At 41.9% G+C, this 20,957-nt stretch overlaps 7 protein-coding genes across 7 annotated transcripts; 3 read left to right on the plus strand and 4 right to left on the minus strand.

Annotated features, from left to right (window-relative positions):
* Window positions 1–1,735: 1,735 nt before the first annotated feature.
* On the minus strand, window positions 1,736–2,863 carry Bfra_003781 (uncharacterized protein; the record flags this gene model as incomplete). Its single annotated transcript, XM_037334185.1, has 1 exon — window positions 1,736–2,863. One exon carries the CDS (start codon window positions 2,861–2,863, stop codon window positions 1,736–1,738), a length of 1,128 nt encoding a protein of 375 aa, XP_037194272.1.
* An 889-nt stretch (window positions 2,864–3,752) lies between these two features.
* On the plus strand, window positions 3,753–4,271 carry Bfra_003782sa (uncharacterized protein; the record flags this gene model as incomplete). The annotated part of the gene is made up of 1 exon (XM_037334186.1): window positions 3,753–4,271. The coding sequence occupies one exon, from the start codon at window positions 3,753–3,755 to the stop codon at window positions 4,269–4,271; it is 519 nt and encodes a 172-aa protein (XP_037194273.1).
* A 1,305-nt stretch (window positions 4,272–5,576) lies between these two features.
* On the plus strand, window positions 5,577–6,683 carry Bfra_003782sb (uncharacterized protein; the record flags this gene model as incomplete). The annotated part of the gene is made up of 1 exon (XM_037334187.1): window positions 5,577–6,683. The coding sequence occupies one exon, from the start codon at window positions 5,577–5,579 to the stop codon at window positions 6,681–6,683; it is 1,107 nt and encodes a 368-aa protein (XP_037194274.1).
* Window positions 6,684–8,685: 2,002 nt separating this feature from the next.
* Bfra_003783 (uncharacterized protein) lies at window positions 8,686–8,962 on the minus strand (the record flags this gene model as incomplete). Its single annotated transcript, XM_037334188.1, is given in 2 exon segments — window positions 8,686–8,885; window positions 8,899–8,962. The coding sequence occupies 2 exon segments, from the start codon at window positions 8,960–8,962 to the stop codon at window positions 8,686–8,688; spliced, it is 264 nt and encodes an 87-aa protein (XP_037194275.1).
* Window positions 8,963–10,816: 1,854 nt separating this feature from the next.
* Bfra_003784 (putative gpi anchored protein) lies at window positions 10,817–12,078 on the minus strand (the record flags this gene model as incomplete). Its single annotated transcript, XM_037334189.1, has 2 exons — window positions 10,817–11,724; window positions 11,823–12,078. The coding sequence occupies 2 exons, from the start codon at window positions 12,076–12,078 to the stop codon at window positions 10,817–10,819; spliced, it is 1,164 nt and encodes a 387-aa protein (XP_037194276.1).
* Window positions 12,079–14,204: 2,126 nt separating this feature from the next.
* Bfra_003785 (putative n-acetylglucosamine-6-phosphate deacetylase protein) lies at window positions 14,205–15,886 on the minus strand (the record flags this gene model as incomplete). Its single annotated transcript, XM_037334190.1, has 3 exons — window positions 14,205–14,613; window positions 14,874–14,943; window positions 15,175–15,886. 3 exons carry the CDS (start codon window positions 15,884–15,886, stop codon window positions 14,205–14,207), a joined length of 1,191 nt encoding a protein of 396 aa, XP_037194277.1.
* Window positions 15,887–17,054: 1,168 nt separating this feature from the next.
* On the plus strand, window positions 17,055–20,899 carry Bfra_003786 (putative meiotically up-regulated protein; the record flags this gene model as incomplete). Its single annotated transcript, XM_037334191.1, has 5 exons — window positions 17,055–17,342; window positions 17,402–17,812; window positions 17,860–18,296; window positions 18,344–19,394; window positions 19,442–20,899. 5 exons carry the CDS (start codon window positions 17,055–17,057, stop codon window positions 20,897–20,899), a joined length of 3,645 nt encoding a protein of 1,214 aa, XP_037194278.1.
* Between the last annotated feature and the right edge of the window lie 58 nt (window positions 20,900–20,957).

The following is a 20,957-nucleotide window of genomic DNA, read 5'->3' on the forward strand; positions in this document are numbered from 1 at the left end:
GAATGGGTTGGAGAATTGACTAAAGATCGGTTCAGGAAATCCGGCGCCTGGAGTGAGAGGGTGTAGAACACCGATCGTGTACTAGTTTAGCAACCTTATCATGATATATCATTACCAAATAAAACAAATATCTTAACACAACAAATCTGTGTGCCAGTTATTCATAATGTGCCAGTGCGGGGTGGCCCGCGTGATTGGTCAAATTAGCGAAAATGAGGGGTCACACAAGGGAAGTTTTGTGACTAATGATCCGTTGCTACCTGGCAAATTAACACATTATAAAGTTCACAGTGATTAATGGTCTATATTATTAGCTGAGAGTTTTGGCAGGCTTTCTGAAAAGTTTACTTATCTCTCGAGAAATGGCCGAGTGGCGTGTGTAACAGTTATTTCCGTTCGCGAATAACTATAGCACAATGTAAATTAAGCTCTTGAATTAATTAGCAGCATTTAAGTTATGAATCATGGTAGATGTAGTACCTTCGAGAGTTTATGGAGATGAGGAAAAGTGGTAATGAGGTGGTGGCTCATTGATTTGATACTGTTAATGTCTAAAATATAATATTAAGTGAGGGGTGAAAACAGTCAAAATTGTGGCATCCTGAAGACCTCACGCATTTGTGGTATTTTGAATCGATAAAAAAAACAATAATTTTAAATGTTTGATAGTAGTTTCTATATTGGAATTGTGGATAAATGCACCAAGTAGTGACAACCCACAAACATGAGAATTAATATGCCTGATTAAAACTGGCAGACCAAGTTTTCTCTTCATCCAATAATATTGTATTGAAGCCTGGTGATCAAGACAATCGGTAAGTCTCCAAAAGATAACTGAGCGGTAGAGCTCGCGTTTTTTGCATTCATATAGATGTAAAACAGAATAGACTCAGAGATCAAATCACATGTTGGTATTGAGTCACTCGTACAAAAGTTCACGTAGAAACCTGCTTGTGTGGGATGTGTAGTTCCAATTGCAAAGAATGATTTTAAGCCGAGGAAATAACACACATTTTGCAACCCATATCTCAACCGAGAAGTCTCTTAACTTCTCCTGATTGAAATATTTGATCGCTATTTATAACCCCTTTCATATATATTGTACTCAATATATAATTCTTTTAAAATTCTTTACCTTTACTTCTAACAGACGATAAGCACCTTTTCATCGCCTAGGAAGCGGAGTACATGAACATATAGCTCTAGAGACTAAAAGCAAGATTCAAGTATATCCCTCAAGAAAATTCTGTTTAGATCTATCCAATACCCGCAGAAAAACAGGAAATAACCCAACTTTACCAGTGTTAAATTTATTATAGTCGATGTAAAATTTCAACGGATACATAGTCAAGTCATTTTCGTAGTTTGATCGGAATTCTCAATTATCATTATTTGTACGATTTTCTAGGATTAATCTATCACTAATGCAACTCTCGGACCAGAAAATCCTTGAATTTGTCCTTATCATTGTGATTGCTCAACGCTAACTTGGAAGTACTCCCTCCTTGGGACTTTCCCGCACGAATTTCCATGTTATACGTCATGCGCTGCTATGTTTTTCAACCAAATACCCCCAGGCTATATCCGTACCGATAGATCTACAGAATAATGTATAACCAGCCGCGTATGAAAAATACAATTTTCAGAACTCAATTCTATCACGTAACACCGATTCAAATTATCTAACAGCATCAACACCGAAAAGGTCCATCCAAAGCCACTGTATCGGTAACTATCACCATTGTGGCATAGCAATCCTGAGACTTGAGTGCTTATGAGCTGTAAAGGTCTGTGTCTCGATCATCAACCTGGGTTGTGCAACTGACCAATCACTCTCGACATCAAATAGCCATTGAGGAACATCAGTGAGCTTTACTCTAGGATTACCCTCTCTTTCGGCCACTTCATCTTGCCACATCTGGTCTGCCTGAAGGTGGGCCAGCCCTTTGTATCCCTTTTTAGCATCGAGTATCTGGGTCCAATGCTTGTAGGCATGAACAAATCTCTGGAAATAGAATCTACCTGGGTCGTCTGATGGTCTGTTGTTAGGTACGAAGGAGAGTTCTATATCTGTGTTCAAACGTTGAAACGTGATATAGTAGAATATATCTTTGACGTATGGGCTCCAATTCGAGATTCCTTCCTTGTGAAAAAGTTTTTGCCATGTCTCGCCATTATGGTGAGCATCATCGGCCGCGTAGTCATTAATCGCAATTTTCGAAACTTGGAGTATTTGAAAGAAAAGCTTGAGACCAATTTCAAAGTTGTGAGGACTCCACTCCTGAACGGGGCAGAATCTATCGATCGCGGAATTGAACCAGAAGTTAGATGGAAGATGTTGCACCATGGTCATATCGTTAGCCTTCAGGCGGCCATCCAATAGACTGTAGCGTTTCTTGGCTGCCTCGTAATAATCTTTACACGCCATAAAACCTTCTGGAATAGGAATATCGGTTCCGAACTTGAATCCTCCTGGCCCTAATTGTGGCATGATTCCAACTGGAACATTTCGCGGATTTATATCGACGGCCTGTTCCCAGATCATCAGTTGGATCTCTCTCGGAAAGGTTCTGAAAAGTGTGATTTCATCTAGCACTACTCGTCGAGAGGAGATGGGAGCTAAGGCGTGCCCATTTGGCGGAACTGATGAAAATTGGACGGGGTAATTAGCGCCCAAAGTTGGCCCGGTCGCGTTTAGTAAACTATCGTATCCAAAATTCTGTATCGAAGTTGGAGTTGATTCCGTCAAGTTTGTAGAAGCTTCAAGTGCTGGCGTCGCATCAGAGGTAATATCTGGTAGAGGGTGTTGGGCTGCTGGTCGCGCTCGTCCTAAATGTTTCATGGGTTCCCATTGGTTTCTCATCTTCCTTAAAGGAGGTATTATTGAGAAATGAAAGTTCAATAACAAATGTGTTTTTCGAAGGAGTTTGTGTATTGACAGGATTTTAAGAAACTAATCCTGAAATAACGGAACATATATATATCACATGACGTACGGTCGAGCTTATTTACACAGAATCAACTTCACGAGAAGTGAATAATTCATATGTTGGCACTACATCTTACCATGCGGAATAGATAGTGCACAATAGCGACTGCGCCAGTCCATTATCTCTAGCTTAGGCCCCAACAGAAATTTCAAAGATATGTCACGGTATCAGAAATATATATTGATTTGAAAGGCTCGAAGTTACCGTCAAGACTCATATCACGTAGTAGGTTCTGTTTGTAGGAGATGAAGTTATTGAGTATCTCTACATACTACGGTAAGATGTGATGCGGGGAAACGAATTGCGCAGGTATAGGAAACGTCTCGCTTAATTCTCAGGAATCGGAATTCTCAATCTGGCGCACGTATATAATGAATATAACCTCGTGTCCCCTTGTAATACGGCGTATTATCTCCATTCCTTTGTTCGCGTATCCACACTTCGCGGTCTTGATGAGCGAAAAATGCTTAAGTAGTTCTCAGAGACGCTGAAACCCTCTTGCTAGAATATATTCTCCCTCAAATCTAACTCGTACTTGAATTTTCCCACGAGATCTTAACAGGACAATTTCGATATCTATAAGACATAAAACTCCATTAAACTATCCTTCTCAGATCACTTCGATATTGAATCTTCCTTCTATCGATTACCTCTCTTCTATCAATCAGCAACCAGAATCAAGATCAATATCAACCACCATGTCCCAGAGCTCAACTCAAATTGTTTCTGCGCCTTCTTCATCTCAAGGAAAAACGAGATCTAATGGAACGACCATGGAAAGCATCCCACAAGAGTTGTTCGAAAAGATCTGAGAGATGGCAGATACTGGACTGGGTCGGAACGTCCCATGCCGAAGATGCTCGCAGGAGCCTATGGGGGACCTTCTACACCATGTCGAACATCGAGAATTGGAGTTCAAGCTTCAAAGATATCATGATTTACACAACGAAACGAAGCTTCAACAAGCATTGTAGACCAAAGTTTGTGCCATATGACGCCAGCAGAATTACTCTAAACATATACCAAAGCAAGGCTAGGAGCAATCAAATGCATCATGCCAGACCAATGTTGAAGAAAACAACTGCCCTGAAAGATGCTCAAGACGTGGCTGATGAAGAGGCTGAGCATAATGGTGAGAGAAAGACAATGGTTGAAGGAATTCCAACCTGGTTGCTCGAAAAGACAGCCAAGGCAAATCTAGAGTTAAAAATGATGGTAGAGGTTGGATCTCTTGATCCTGAGATTGGAGAAGATGAAAGTTGTGCAGATGGCGGTGGATAGAGTGACGAAGATGAGGAGCCAGAGCCAGAGCCAAATGAGGGCATCGAAGACGAGAACAATGATGACTATGACACTGATAATAAAGAGGAGGCAAGATAGTGACTTTAAAACAACATTCATATAAGATTTCTTTAAATTCGTTGCGTAACCCATTGCAGAAAAATATAGTCTCCTAACTACAGGGCTTACCTACATCTTCAATTAAAATTCCATAGTCCATCAAAGTCAGGATCTGTCTAAAAAATCTATTTTTCATGGTGACCTAGAATGTTTGAAATTTATCATGCACCGCTTTCAATTTCATCTTCTATCCGAAATACAGCTGAAGCTAAGTTAGTTGTATCATAGGTTTGAGACAAACGCACCATGGCTATCACCGCAAAATGGAAGAAGAGGAGAGTAGAACGCGACAACAAGAAACTATTTAGAGTAGATACACAAAACCAACTAACAAGAGATATTAGAAATATGATTGATATACTGCTCATTGTGAGGTAAAATACTCTTGATTATATACCGTCTACTATATATCTAAAAGTACATGAATAGGATGTGCCAAAATTCTCCGTTTGCTAAGTATGAGCCGAGGAGAAGCAGCTTGAGTTCAAACGGCTAAACAAGTCATGGTTTCCCCAAACCCTTAGAGACAAAAGTATAGAGTGCAGGTCGAATAAGAATTGCGAGACTATCAAAAACGTGAAAAATGAAATTTGAAATCAGTTTAGCTACAATAAAAAGTTAAGACTTCTTCTGGTCATGATAATCAACTGCTCAATGACACTAATCTATCTTTGCTATCTTCACTCCCGAATACAGAACCAAAATCATCCCCCCTCCTCTCCTCTTAAAAAGGAAGTCAGTTTACGTGAACACTAAATTACCAAGTGAATTCAAAAGCTAAGCGAAGCAGTACAAGAGAACTTAGAGCCTTTGACAGGAGGGAGAGAACAAAGAAAGAGCTTTTCTTATACTGTAAATAATAAGTATAATATCAAGATATTTCCAGATACGGCGATTTTTACCTCGTGGTCCACGCGAATAGCGCGATAGCGTGGACACCTCGCGCTGTCGCGCTACCGAATGAACAACCTAAACACGTTTCGGAATCACTGTTAGCAGTTTATAAAGGCTAGATTATCCCTCTTTGAAAATATCATACTGGACACTTCAAGACTTCCGTTAATAAATCTCATCTCTCAATACTATTTTGATAAAATTTTACAACGAACAACTTTCCACGTCACCTTCTCGACTATTAACTTCAAATTCCAGCTTGCTTTTGAACTGTAGATACCTAACGCAACAATGGAGAACTCAAAATCATCAATCAATGAACTGGTGGACTCATCCGGTGAGATCGACATGGAAATCAAAAATCTTAATGCACAATATCAGGTTAGCAATCAATCTGCACCACTTCGTGCCTCCGATATCTCTAGGAAGGCACCCATTCATCTTCCAAACGAAATATTGAACCTTATTTGGAGTTACACAGATATCATAGAGCCACGGAATGTTACAGTCAGATGTAAGAAAGTGGGAGAAAGCTTTGAACTATGGAGTAATGAGCCATATTCGATAGCACTGCGTGTTTGCCGACAATCCCGACAGTGGTTCATAGACCAACATCGCAACCAGCGATACAACGTAGCTTCCCTTGCGCATATTGGAGGCTATATCGGACCACTAAAGCCACTCAAGAATCTTTGGTTCAATCCACGGGTTGATCGTATTTGTCCGATAATTGAAGGAGATTGGAGTGATGAGGCCTTCATCACCATGTGCAACGTCATGCAAGCCACGAAAGTTGCCAATTTTGCAGTGAGTGACTGTTCCCACGAATCCGCCATCTACAGTCCTTGGGCGGTCTACTATAGACTCAGCAATATTGATAATTGGAGCTTGAGTTTTAGAGAAACAATTATCTATACAACGAAGCGCGACGTTGATAAGAACCACCAACTAAGGCTCGTTGAATGGACAGAAGCAGATGTCAATCTGGATATGTTGCAAGAGAAGCGGCGCAGGATTCAAATTAATTACAAGGCTATGCCAACCTTTAAAAAGGTCACAGAAGCATATGCAGACCAAATAATTGCAGATGCTCAAGCAAAATTTGAGGGAAACATAGCAAGGAAGGTCTCCAATCTTCCAATCTGGCTCTACCAGAACAAGGATGTATGGGAGGGTCTAAAGTTGCAGATCATGGTTGAAGCTGGCACCCTTGATCGCCGAGAAGAGTATCCGGGCAACGAATCATCGGACAGCGATGATGACAATGACAATAGGGATAGTGGCTTTGCACACAGCCAAGATGTCGATGAAGAGGCCAGCGAGGAGGATGAAGATGAGGAACCCGAGGAAGACGAGGGTATCACGGATGAGAACAGCGACGATGATATTGAGAACTAAATAGTGGCTAGCTGAAGCCACAAGGTTCTTTAAGGATTAGTTTCGTGATATCATACCGTCAGCTTCACATAGCCATGAATGTCGAATGACATTTATTATATGAAAAATCTCGAATGACTACGAAGAACCAAGCTGCTCTCAATTCCTGACCTCGGACAAAGCTGTCAGGAGATAATAAAGTGAAACAAATACTTGAATGTAGCAATGTATTTTAGGAAAGACTAGTGGGACAAACAGATCAAACAGATCAATTGAATACCAAAAATACCAAAAATACGATGAATGTGACTTTGAAAGGTGAAAGGCGTGGTGAGCAACGACTCTTTCTTATATATCTGCGCCATCCAAATGGCAGGTACTCGTGCACTCTTTACTATGCTGAGGCCAGCTCCCTCAAGAGATCAACCCTCCTTGAAGGGCAGACTCCGAATATGGGGCGTACTTACGCTCATACTCTCATCCGAGCATTGTTGATTTTTCAAAGATGCTTGGTGAAATTTGTTGCTCCCACTCTTGACGATGATTACTAGATTCCTTTAAGAATCTCTTTTCCATCATTTGTATCTTCATGTCTGGATTGGAATTCACAACATGTAATCAATTTCTGTTAAATTGCGTTTCGTGTAGGTGTGTACTTCATGCTGTGTTATATCTCTGAGTAAATATGCCAAAAGAAAGAGCACACTTCTGTGAGATTCTGTTTCTTGAATTTATACATTTTATTCTGCCTTATCTCTGTCATGTTATGGGGTTACTATTTATATTTTCTTAGTCAGCCTTGAACAAAAAACATGTTTGTATGTTAGTTGTGACGATGTGCTGATTCAAATAGCAAATCTGCTATCATGGAACCCATCAAGTGATGTGGTCTTCGTTGATCGATCGAACTTGAAGGTCGAGCCGCTCTAGCGATGCAACAAGTTTGTTCAGATTAAAAATGCATAAGCGCAAGTGATTCCAGTACTCAATACATTAATGATTGACCTAAGATAAGCATATCACAGCTGATAAATGGCCTGTCTAAAATTGTACTTAGTGAAAAGTTCTTGGTACAGTATTTAGAAAGCAAGTGTATAACGAACTACCAGAGAGGTCTTCTGGGTTATTAAACCAAGCCTCCACGAATCTCTCCAACAATTCATCAACGAACTATCGCTCAAAAGCTAATTACTAACCTGAGGAAAAAGAGACTTAATCAAGAACTATGAGCTTTATGTACAAGAGTCTTTCAACGGTGAGTAAGGATTATCCAATCAACATGTGGGCCCAGAAAACTCATCTGAATATTTTTCTTGATTCACTTGAATCACACTCATTGGAGCTATCTCCAGTGAATTTCCTCAAACTGTTCCTAACTGTCAACCGAAGATAACCAAAGCTCCAGACCCAAAAGTCCGCAAGCTTACTATCAGAGCTATATTGAAGCTGAATACAATGGCTATAGTATCATTATGTGTTACAAGAAAGTACGTCATACTCTCTGAAAAGGTTTCCACCAACGAAGTTTAAGCGTGGACTTTTGCATTATACATGTATTTTTGAATCCCTTGTTGGAAGTTGTGGCACGTGCTCTAAGCTACTGTGCATATATCACTTCCACTTCGTAGTTAGATTTAACCTTAGTACGATTAATCTACATAGTCAATAATACATGCATTCCACTGGCCTGCTCCTTCATTGTGAACATCCCTGATATTTTGAGCGATGTGCAAATACATAATTGTACAAAACTAAGTAGCCTTGTATTGTCTGTATTGGAAGCCGAATTCAGAGCTTATTTCTTAAACACGTACTGGAGAGTGAGGAGAAGGTCCAAGCGAAGATACCAGATCATATCGCCGTACGACTGAAGTTAGACAGAGCGCTTGTTGATCGTCATTGAGTAGAAGCCCCGGGCATTCATCAGTCTTCAGCAAGGTATCTGCTTTGATATAACGAGTCTAGTAAAGTGATGCTATTTTGCTTCATGGTTGGATCGAAGACGCAGGCCTTCTAGATGTTCTTAAACATCGTGTCGTTCAAAAATATGAACGCCGTAGCCAAAAACTTCAGACGCGAGTACATCACGTGATGTGATGAGCTTCTCTTCATCACAGACTCGTTCTATGGTCTTCTTGTACACAATAGAAACCATCGTTTCGAATCGAATCGATGGAACAGTTCTCAAGATGGTACGCATGATCTTTGACATAGCTCTTGGGTCTGTAGCATATACTGCTGGCATATGTTTGCATCGCGTCTAATCCCACCTTGATCCTGTTTGGCAAAGTACATGCCATTATATTCTTGAACTCGTTGAAGTTGTCTTCTGTAGAAGTCTCTAAACTCAAGATTATTGCTATAAATATATTTTTGGATACATACGAGAAAGTATGGGCTTTAGAGGCTTGTAGATAGTGGAGATAATGACCGTACATATCGAGGTCCTGGCCATTGAATTTTAGCGTCTGTTCACTCAACATTTTGGACTTGTCTTGGTATTGTTCAATTTCTCTGGAATAATTCAGCTTTGATACAACTCTTGATTAGTACCGCGAAGCAATTGGTATTGGAAATTTAAAGTCCATGGGGCCCTACCCTCCCCGGCCAATTACAACCTGCTGAATCCCACAGCTCATCCACTTCAAGGATTCTAGTATCTACATCCGAAAACTTTATATCATAGGTATGACATATGTCACAGATATAGCAAGCTCTCCACACGAATCTCATTCAAAAATAGAAATGTCGGAATATTTGGTTTACGAATCCGACTTTTGTGCGTCTAGATTCGTCTCCACTCCAATCTCCATTCAATTTGGCATCCGCACACACACCCACACCACTCCTATACCAGCCCTTCAAAACTCCCCCAAACACATTCCTCAAACGGCACACTTCCATTAATAATCGCCTCGAAAACACTTCTCGCAATCACTTCCGGCAACCTCGGTACTGTCTCACCAGCCTTGGCAACCGCACCTTCAATAACCTCCTGATCTCTACTCGGCACATCCACCGTATCCAAAGTCGCTTTGAATCTCGTCGCTTCTCTTACATATGCCGCTCTTTGGGCTAGGAGGCTGAGGAGCTGCGTGTCTATGTCGTCAATACCGGCGCGTATTTGGGTAAGAGAATCGCAGCAGAGTGTGCCATTTGGAAGGAGGAATGAAGGGGTGCCCTAGGGGATAGAGCGTGTGACGTTAGAAAGCGAGGGACATAGGGTGGGAAGTGGAGATGTGTAGCATGTAGATGCTGGGCCGATGAGGCTTGTGGATGTGGCGGCGGTGAGAGCCGAAAGGGAAGATATCGCGAGCAAGAGAGCTTGGTGTGTACTAGTGAGTTTCATGATATCCTTTAAGCTTGTGAAGTTTTGGTTTGAACACGATCGAGGTTACTTGTCTGAAGTTGAGTTCAAGATGGTGGTTAAAATGCAGCCACTCGCGTCACCCTCAGCCACAGTGAAATAAAGATCGGCACATATAAACAATAAACATTGGTTTACTGGGCAAAGGAAAGGATCAACAGCTAATAGTAAGACAACGACTTTCTGAAGCAAAGAAATGTAGAATATTACTGAGGTGTGTTTGGCGAGATAGAGTATAAATGTGGGAAATTCATAGGATTGAAAAATGGTTCGGTTTGGAGTGAGTGAATGTCAAGTTATTTTTCACTATTTTCAATTAATTGACAACAAGGAGAATAGAGATTTGTTTGGAATATTACTTACCTCGAAAAAGAGAGAAAAAGAAAATCTTACCTCAATATATTCGAATCAAAAGTACTTTGGATGAAGCTTTAAAACAAAAACCGAGTTGCGTGGTCAAATGAGTGTTCCTTAGCCTCGCCAAAAAAAATCTCGATGAAGGGGCTCAATCTCAAAGTCGAGTGTTTTCCTGATTTGTCAGATCAAAGACCCTCGACATTTAGGCTGGAGTGAACTTCGGTTCTCGCCGTAATAATCATAAAATCGTCACCAAATCATCACTTTAAACACGATTAAATAACTATGTTTGATAAATGCCAAGGTAGGCCAAAAAGGTATATTTGAAACGAATAATCTAACATGCGGTGAGCCAACAGCAGTAGCTCTGCAGTTACTTGAACTCTTATTTACACAAACAGTAACAGTAAACTTCAAACCTGCAATTTCCTTAAGAAGGTGGGGCAGTTCCATTTCCTGGAGCTGTACCGTTGCCAGCACCACCCTCACCACCGTCACCTCCACCGCCGGAGAAGCTAGAAGTGCTAGCATGTCCGCCATCAGCTTGGATAGTAGCTGCGACACTATAGTAATCATCATCAGACCAATCTGCAGTGGTATTGATACCGATTTGAATCCAGGCCAATAATCCATCGGTAATATCATCGCTCAAATACATAAATTCTGGGAAAGGATCGAAATCGTTCTCGGCTTGGACGATGGACCACATGTCATCAGCATTGGTGGTAACAGCTTGAGTATTGGTGTTGTATGGGTATGTGGCTTCGACTGCGCTGCGGAGAACCTCGTTCCAGAAGAGTTGACCAATGTGGGTAACGGCTCCTCCTTGGATAGTGTTGTTTGCAAGAACAGTAACGTTAGAGTGAGCGAGAAGATGGGTGTGTGTAGCACGCCCATCATAATGACCTGGGAAGATAGTATCGAAGGTAGCGACTCCGTCGGAATCGGTAGCTTGGATACCTCTCAAGAAGGTAGAATCGTAACCTCCATCGGCAACGTTTCCAGTAACATTGATACCACCGTAGACACCAGTGGCGTTGCAGTTCCAGATATCGACGTACACCTCGGGAACGGGCTCGCATGTTGTGATGTCGATGTATTGAACCTCAAGATGGAGAGGAACACCAGCTTGTCCTTCGGTGACGTCTTGGCGGATCGTTTCGCCAAGAACGTAGTAAGGACCATCGGTATTGGCAGGAGTCAAGATGCAAGAGGTGTTGGCGGCAAAGATGGTGGATTCTGGGGTATTGACGCTGTAGTCGAGAACACCGGTTTGATTGTGATTGATAGCTTCGTAGACTTCAAGGGTGGCGAGATCACGACGGAACTTCTTGGGCACTGTAGATTTATATTAGTATTGATGTTTCTGTGAAGATGTCGCATGCTACAATCTTTCGAGTGAATTGAAATCCTAGGAATCGGTAGGTGCTACTCACAGGTCTTGATATCGCGCTTGGCACGGAGAAAACGAGCAGCTTCTGCACGACGAGCAACGGATCGTGCGTTTAGTTGACGATGCTTCAAGGATCCAGAGCAAGAATCAAGAGATCTTTTGGCAGCGGAAGCCATTTGATCACGAGCAATGATTTCTCGCTTGATAGCATGGCGATCGTGGTGTTCTCCAGGATGAGCAATGACAGGTGCAAGGCAAGCTGCCGAAAGAGCAATGGCAAGTTTAGAGATTTGAACCATATTGAATGTTTAAGAATATAAATCCAAAGAGTGCTTTGAGTTCAGATTTGAAGAGTGAAGTGGAAGTGAAGATGAGAAGGATGATGGTGATAAGAAAGACAGACGTTGAGAACCTATTTATGTTCTTGAAAGTGTTGATTGTTTATTTTGAAACTATAATTCCTACAATGTATTCTCCATTCATCAACACCGCCATCATGTTAGCAAGTCGTCACCATGAATGTCACTGATATCCACTATCACCAGCGAGGTCAATGGACCATTCAGTCTTGGCAAATATAAGGACCTTGCTGTCTTCGCAATGAATTTCGTAAGCTTCATGGTTGATGTCAATCCATTTGTTTCGAAACATCTCATTCATTATTGGTCCAAGCCACTTCCTATAACGTGCACCGTTCACCGTGTTCTTCTAGCTTGTTAGCATTCCCCATCAATAATGTCGTAAGTTCTCATGATGGAGTACAATTCCTCGAGGAACCAATGAATATGACTGTATAACAAATATCAATCCTTGGTCCCCAACCTGGTCATAACGGTAGGACGCGCAAGTATTCTCCGTAGAAAGAGGCTTAACTATAAGCTTGTCAAGTACCACTACGATTTGCCGTCCTAAAACTGATTAGGGAAGGGGGCTAATGATGCTTCGAGCCCTTTGGGGTATCTAGTATTCAAACTTCAATCAAAATCCAATTCAGCTTTCAACCTACTCCACGAAAAAAATAAGCAGCTTGCAATATTCTATACCAAAAATATCATCACACGAATGCCATAACAAGGTCATATAGCTTGAGACGTGAATGAGGCCTAATCAACAGAGTCTTTCTCTACGCAATACTGAGGACCAAATCGCAAAGGAACACTAGTTCTAGCCCCAACAATCCCCTGTATCCGCGGAAGCAGGTCCAGCGTAAAGTAAATTTACCATCCAATGCGTCGTATGCTTTTACAAATTTCCACATGAAATTTCACAGGCCAATGTTATAGAACAAATCTAGTTTCGCTTACCTCTTGAACATTTAAGCATAACCCCCCAAAACTCTGACGTATAATTGGAGGAGAGCGGGGTTGTCGTCGCATGTCCTTAATTGCCAAGCGATCAGACTCGTCATCCCTATGAATTGCCGGAATCCACATGGGCTGATGGGATGCTCCACTAAAGAATCTCAAACTTCTCCTTGCCGTTATGAGAGAGGACTCGGCTGCCTCTCTCGATGCTTAACCTTATATTGACAGTATATCATTCTGACAAAAGTAACTAATGGTACAAGAATGACATTCTCCCAGTGCAACAAGAATCTTCTTGATTTTGATAAAGATGTCGCATAGAAAAATGTTTCATATCTGGGAGAAAATTGGCAGTGCTCTCCATGCATTACAATGCCCATGTATCTCTCAGTATACCTAGCTCGATTCAAAATGAGTGACATTTCACAAGAATATAAGTGGCTGATATCTTCGGATGGTAAGAACCCCCTGAAATTTCATCGCATTAATTTTGACAAGATGTCTGTTCGCGGAAGAAGTGGGTGTTTAGAAGTTTGGAACCCGCAAAATCTGTCGAGAATATACGATTAATTGCTTGAGTTGTAAAGGTACAGTGAGTATTTGTGGGCTCTCAGATCAATGTGTCTAGATTGGGTTTGTTGTTGCGCTGGATATTGTCGCTGTTGAGTCTTAACGGCTGAATTAAGGTTCTGTTTTCATTCTTTTTCCCCATTTGATGTTTCCTTGGAAATTGGGTTGCAAAGGGTGTGATTAGTACCATTATGCTGAGTAATCGGCAAAATATAGGCTGTTAAAGCTTAAGGGTTGGCGCTCATCACAAACGAAACTATTTCCGCGAACAAGAAAGACTTTTAAGATAATTGTTCTTTTCAACGAAGTGTTTATACCAAGAATTGAAGAAATTGTGGTTGACCGAATGAGATCAATCGTTCACCAGCCATCAAACTTACTTGCAAATGTTACAAAGTCCGATGGTTGACACTTACTATTGGGGGAAAGTTCCGGCTTAGAAGATGTTTGAAAGAAGTCTAAAAAGTTATCGACGGGAAAGAAATGATTTGTATGAGGACTTTGAAAGCACTCTAGGGTCTATGTGTATTGAGTCTTCGAGCTATGAACTTTCAACTGCTGCTCCAAATCTTCTTTCCTAGCACCCAAGTCTCTTTTACATACCCTTGTTTATCCATCACCACAAAATCCCCTCTGCAGCTGGATCCTAGGCCACCTCTATCCACCAAACCCATCGTAGCTGCTACGTTCTCAGTGACTGTCATTACGGCCTTCTCGATTGCTATGTTTGCCCATTCCATCAGATTCCTGACGCACTGATCCAGTGGAATACAAGTACCAACAAGGGTTTCAGTTCCAGCTATAGTCACTTTGTTCCCTACTTTGAGCTGTGGATGCGGGATCTGGGAATGCCCAGGATAAATACCATCTGGAAGACCGGAAAGTTCGACGGAATCAGTTACTAAGATAGCCTTATGTGGAGAAGCGTGGTAGGCCATGGAGACAATTGATGGATGAAGGCTTTTAGTTGTCAGCATGAAAGCGGGCCACAGGAGAGAAAAAGAAAAATGATTGGGATAGTGGGAGAAAGGAAGAAAAGAGTGATAGGGGAAGAGGTAGGGTGGGAAGTTCCAGAATTTCAAGCCTAGCCGTAAATCTTGCTGCCACTATCCCGATGAAGAAGTAAACAGTTGACGCAGTAAAGAAAATTTAAAGACGACAGATCTAAACCATCACATATCTCGATCCAGCTTCAAGTAAATGTGAGATATTTTACTCACTGAATAGAATCGGCGATCAATGAGAATGACGGTTTCCGTCGCTTTCCAGCTTCTGGACTAGATATAAGACCTATGAATATTTAGCGTCAATTTTCAGCCTAGTTCAGTCCAGGGTGTACTTCAGTCTCAACTGTAGTCTAACGATCAGAAATTCTCAATATCTGGATTAAATTGGATTTCTTAAATGATTGAAAACACCAGATCAAGTTTGGGAATTAAATTGTTGTCAAACATTGAGAGCCTCTGATCGCTAAACTGCACACCGAGCTATTGGAATCCCTTGAACTTTAGTTGAACTTACCAACTAGACCTGGCTCTCTGTGATGCAAAGGATTCATAGCATTAAAGGTGTGAGTCAATAGAGATGCACCGGCGTCCATACCCTGCAATCCTTGCTCATAAGTGGCCGCACTATGTCCCATACTCACCGTAATGGTGTACTCCTCTCTCAGTTTTTGGATATGCTTCAATGCCCCTGGTAGCTCTGGAGCCATTGTTACAATTCGAATCGCATTTAAGAGATTGTGTTTTCCATAGACATCTTCAAGAGTCGAAGTTTCGGGAACGAGCAGATTTCCGGCATTGTGGGCACCTTTCTTACTCGGAGCAAGGAAGGGTCCTTCAACGTGTGCACCCAATACGCTGGCCCCAGTAGATGAATTAGATGGTTTCAGAAATGGTAGGACATTATGAAAAACATCAGGTCGGACAGTAGGTACTGTGGGGTAGAACGCAGTTACTCCTGTGCTTGGGAGATATTGCGATAACTTTTGTACGCCGTCATGATAACTGGTAGGACCGACATAATTTGCAAAATGAAAACCCAAAGCACCGTTTATTTGCAATTCAATAAAGCCAGGAGCGATAATACTGTTTTTGAGGTCCACCACTTCCGCATTGGCGTCACAAAATTGGTTATCAATTATCATACCATCTTCATTGATCGTGAGAGGAGAATTATCTAGGTTGCCGTGGGAACATTTCCAGCAATTGATGAACCGAGTATGCCTCATGTCAAAGGATTGATAAATGCGTCGTAAGAGATAATAGATGTCGTTGTCTTATATGGCTGATGTCGATTTCGATATTGGTGCCGATATTCTATACTAGGACACAATCAGTGTCAGTGTCAATATGTGGTGGATGTTCCCCTAGAGATGGATAGCCACCTCCATAGTTCCAACTTCCAAGATATTCCATTGGTCACAAATGATCAGACACATAGCAGGCCAACCAGGGAGAAGGATCGTGCCTGGGTAGATATTTATAGGTCGAAGCTACCTCCACATAGCTGCATGGGTAGGTGAAATGGGTAAACTCAATTGAATCTGTCATACACATTGGAAGACTTTGATGTCGATTGCAAATAATATAAAGAAAAGAAGGGCTTTTGGATACTCTCGATTGATTTCTCAACCCGAATCTTGGTTGAGGCCAAATATCCAAAAGAGGACACGCATTTTACCGTGTGTTTTCCATGTATGAAGTGTGAAGGCAGGAGCCCCTCATCTTGGCCCTGTCAAGCAAATGTGTGTGCTTAGGTAAGCTGACAAGCTGTAGGTAGATCATCAGTTCGGAGAACTTTCCCCGACCAAAGAATTCTCGAGCTTCATCGTCGCAATTGTGAGCCTCAATCACTGCTAATAACATAGAGAGCAACCAACCGTGTTCCATAACATCTTCTCATTCCAGAGATAAAATCAAGAAATTCTACATTGTACATAAACACAATCCCGCTTTGTGGTTGCGTGGCTGACGCTTGGCTGAAGAATGTCTCCAGTGAAGCTCTCAAGCTACCTGAATATGACATCACTTCCTACCGACCTAGCCAATTTTCCTTGTTATGCAATTCCACATCAATTCCAAACAATTATTTTTGCCATGGCTACCTAGGTAGTGACTTGTGAGCTTCTGTTGTCTTCTTTCCTTCCCTCATCATATTCATGCTCATTCATAATCAATACCCAATTCTTTCTATTACAATTCAACATAACAAAGTTGCTGTCAAGGCAGTCAGAAGGCAGTAAGAACATCTTCAATTGAAACTTTTGTTGATCAGAAACGGCATTTTGGTGTGCTGTTTTGGTCGATCAGGAACCCATCCCGCAGACACTTTCCCCGCTTCCCCTCCCGCCTCTACATTCGACCTCAATTCAATAGAAATCATCCATTTTCATCAAGATGTCAAACGATCATAAGAAAGGTCCGGGGGCACATTACTCTGGCTCCAATCCAATTCCGAACATTCAACGATTCGTGGAGAGTTTAGATTCAGATAAGAGAGACAGAGATGCAAAAATAGATGAACAGTTGCAATCACGCGTTCAAGGAGATGCGACAGATCATACACAAGGACAACCACATGGAGTTGAAGGAACGAGGAAGATCGTTACCGATCCAACAACTGGGAAAGATGTGGAGATTGAGGATGTCAATGCAGATTTCATGAAGGCGGTTGATAACCCACAGGTATGCTACATCTGCCAGCCTTCCAGATTTTGATACATGACTAACATTGGTGGTAACAGCTTTCCGTTCCAAATGCAAATCTTAACAAGTCTACACCAGTCAAGACAGAAGCTACCCAATCCGGGGAAGAATATAGAAAGAATCAAGATATTACCGCGCCACCAGATCCAGTAGAACCTGGAAGCACTTCCGATGTTCCAATCCATGGAGAAAAGACGAATATCTTGTTCCACCCTACACCCTCGGTCAGCTATGAACCAATGTATGAATCTTTGGAGAAACGATCAACGCTACTTGTCGTTGGAATATTCTTGGGCATTGTGGTTTTAGGAAAATTATTTGGGGGAGCTCTATATGGTCTTATTCCTTTAGGAGCATGCGTTTCATCGGGCGTATTTCTTTGGGTAAAGGAAGTTATAAGATCCGGCCGAGCTATGGAATGGGAGAGTGAAAGACAAAGGGGTCAAATGGTTGGTATATACATCTCACAATTGAGTCTCCAAGCTAATATGCTCAGGCAACCGCAAATTTAATTCCGGAATCCGTCGAATGGATGAATTCTCTCTTGGGCGTTATGTGGGGACTCATTGACCCCGATCTATTTGCGTCTGTTGCAGATACTCTTGAAGATGTTATGCAAGCTTCAGTACCTGGTATCATTGAAAACGTCCGAGTCGCAGAAATCAACCAGGGAACAAACCCTTTCCGAATTTTGAGTTTGCGAGCCCTTCCTGATGGTCATGTTCAAGAAATGAAGGATGATATCCATCGACAAAATGAAAAGAACAAGGATCCTCAAGAATTGGCTGCAGATGAAGAAGGTGGAGATTATTACAATTTGGAATGCTCTTTCGCATATCATGCTCAACCTTCAGGAGGTGGGACTTCCGAGAAGGCGAAAAATATGCACATGCAACTGGTATTCTATCTTGGTATGAAAGGACTTTTCGGAGTGTAAGTTGTTATTTCCTTCCACAGTGTGTAGTTACTAATCAATGCAGTCCTCTACCGATTTTTGTTGAATTGCAAGGTCTAGTAGGAACCGTTCGATTACGTCTTCAACTTTCACCAGAGCCTCCATTCTTGAAGGCACTAACATTCACGTTGATGGGCCTTCCCAAGGTTCAAGCTGGATGTGTACCAATGATCGAAACTGGTATTAACATCCTTAATCTTCCTCTTATCTCCAATTTCGTAAATTACGCCATTGGTGCTGCTGCTAATGAATATGTCGCTCCGAAATCTATGACTTTAGATATGGCCAAATTACTGAAAGGTGACGATATTCAAAAGGATGTTGAAGCACTCGGCGTTCTCTGGATCCGAATTCATAAAGCTACTGGTCTCAGTAAACAAGATCGACGTGGAAGTGATGGTGGTGGAAGTGATCCTTACATCACTGTCAGCTTCTCCAAGTACGGAAAGCCAATGTACTGCACTCGAGTCATTCAAGATAATCTCAACCCAATTTGGGAAGAGACGTGTGCTCTGCTCGTCACTCCTGATCTCATCAAAGCTGATGAACAACTTTCAATGGAACTCTGGGATTCTGATCGATCGACTTCTGATGATGTTGTTGGTAAAGTCGAGCTTTCCATGCAAAAGATGATTCAACACCCAGGAAAGATGTATCCACAAGTTTCTAAACTTCGTGGTATGGATTCTGATAGTTCTATGCCTGGTGAACTTCATTGGGAAGTTGGATACTTTGGCAAACCACAATTCAGACCGGCAATGAGAAGCCACGGAAAAGATATTAATCTTCCCAAGGAATTGCAAGACAGGGAAGAATTGCAAGATCCAAAAGGAAGTCTTGATACTCCTGAAGAAGATGCTGCAGTTCATACTCCACCTGATCCATTGTGGCCAAGTGGTGTGTGCAGTGTTATCGTTCATCAAATTGTTAACCTTGAATTGCAAAATGTCAAAGGCAGTGATGGCAAACGCAAGGGGAGGGAATTTGAACCAGCAGTGGATGCAGGTGAAAACAAGGAAGAGGAAAATAAGAAGTTGCCAAGCAGTTACTGTACGATTCTATACAATGATGAATTGGTAAGTATTGTTTCCAATTTTGATTTACCATAACTAACCTTTGTCAGGTATATCGTACACGCTCCAAAGTTGTTAGCTCAAAGCCTATATTCAATGCAGGTACTGAACGTTTCATCCGTGATTGGAGATCAGCAATTATTACCATTACAGTTCGAGATCAACGCATGAGACAACACGACCCAATTCTTGGAGTTGTTCCTTTGAAGTTGTCGGATCTATTACAAACAAGTTCTCAAGTTACAAGATGGTATCCTCTGGATGGTGGAATTGGCTTTGGTCGCGTCAGAATCTCCGTTCTTTTCAGAAGTGTCGAAACCAGACTACCACCACAACAATTGGGTTGGGATGTAGGAACATTTGAATTTACATCTGATAGGATTTCGGCTACTGGCTATGCCAACAACTCCAAACTGAAGCTTCGAACTGGAGGAAGTGTAGGAAAGATTAACCGTACACAATGCCGAAAGAGTGAAGAAGGTGATGGTGTATACTGGGATCTTGCCAAGAAAGATGGAAAAAATAACATTCGACTTCCAGTCAAATATCGTTATCGTTCACCAATAGTATTCGAATTCCACGTCACCGGTAAGCGTGGAGCAGATGCCTATGCAGTAATCTGGCTCCACAAATTGGAGGATAACAAGGCGGAAGAAATTGATATTCCAATCTGGAAAACTGACAAGGGCATGAGACTTACTCAGAATTACATCACAGAGGAAACCTTCCGCGAAATTCCAGATATGGAAATCGAAGAGATCGGGCGCCTCAGATTTTCGGGGAGATTCAAAGCTGGTATGGATCAAGATCACGAAAAGTTTGTCACCGACAATGACTCTCGAGAAACTCAAGAAACTTGGGAAGCATGTCATTCTGAAGGTGTACGTGGTAAGATTGTAACGAAAGAAATCCCACCAGTGGTTCAACAACTTCACGATCAGTCTTTGACCCAAGGAAGAGATGTTCTCAGTCAAGCCGATGAAAATGAAAAGGCTAAGTGGTTAGATCAAGATGGAACAGATTGGAGTGGAGCTTTTGGTCAGGATCCTGCACAGTACGTCAACAAAGGTGGTTTGGGACAGAAGTATCAGGATGCTGATTATGAGGCTAGCATGGTACGAAAACCACGAGGAGAGGGTGGATGTGTTGAAGCAAATCTCAATGAAAATATGAGCGAGGACACGAATACTACGTCTACATCTTCCGACTCAGACTCTGATGCGGAATCGGATTTAGGCTTGAATGATGCTACGACTAGATCAACAATTGAGGATGGCGGGACGGATGGAAACAACGGGTCAAGCCATTCCAGTAATCCGATCAAACAGTATGAGAATTATAAGGAGAATTCAAAAGGTTTGCATAGAAAGCAGAGGGGACTTATGCAGTGGAAGCCAATGAGGAATTTGGTTTTCGCAAAGGATGAGATGAAGTTTGCGGCAAGGAGAATGAAGAACAAGACGAGTTTGAGTGGTAGACAACCAGATGTTGAGACTGAGACTGGTTGAAGAGGGTTCAAGGATCAATGTTTCTTTATCTCAGGACATGGTTTGGCTGCGGAAAAAA

Source organism: Botrytis fragariae (genome assembly GCF_013461495.1).
Source record: "Botrytis fragariae strain BVB16 chromosome Unknown tig00000045, whole genome shotgun sequence".
Classification (NCBI taxonomy): Eukaryota; Fungi; Ascomycota; class Leotiomycetes; order Helotiales; family Sclerotiniaceae; genus Botrytis; species Botrytis fragariae.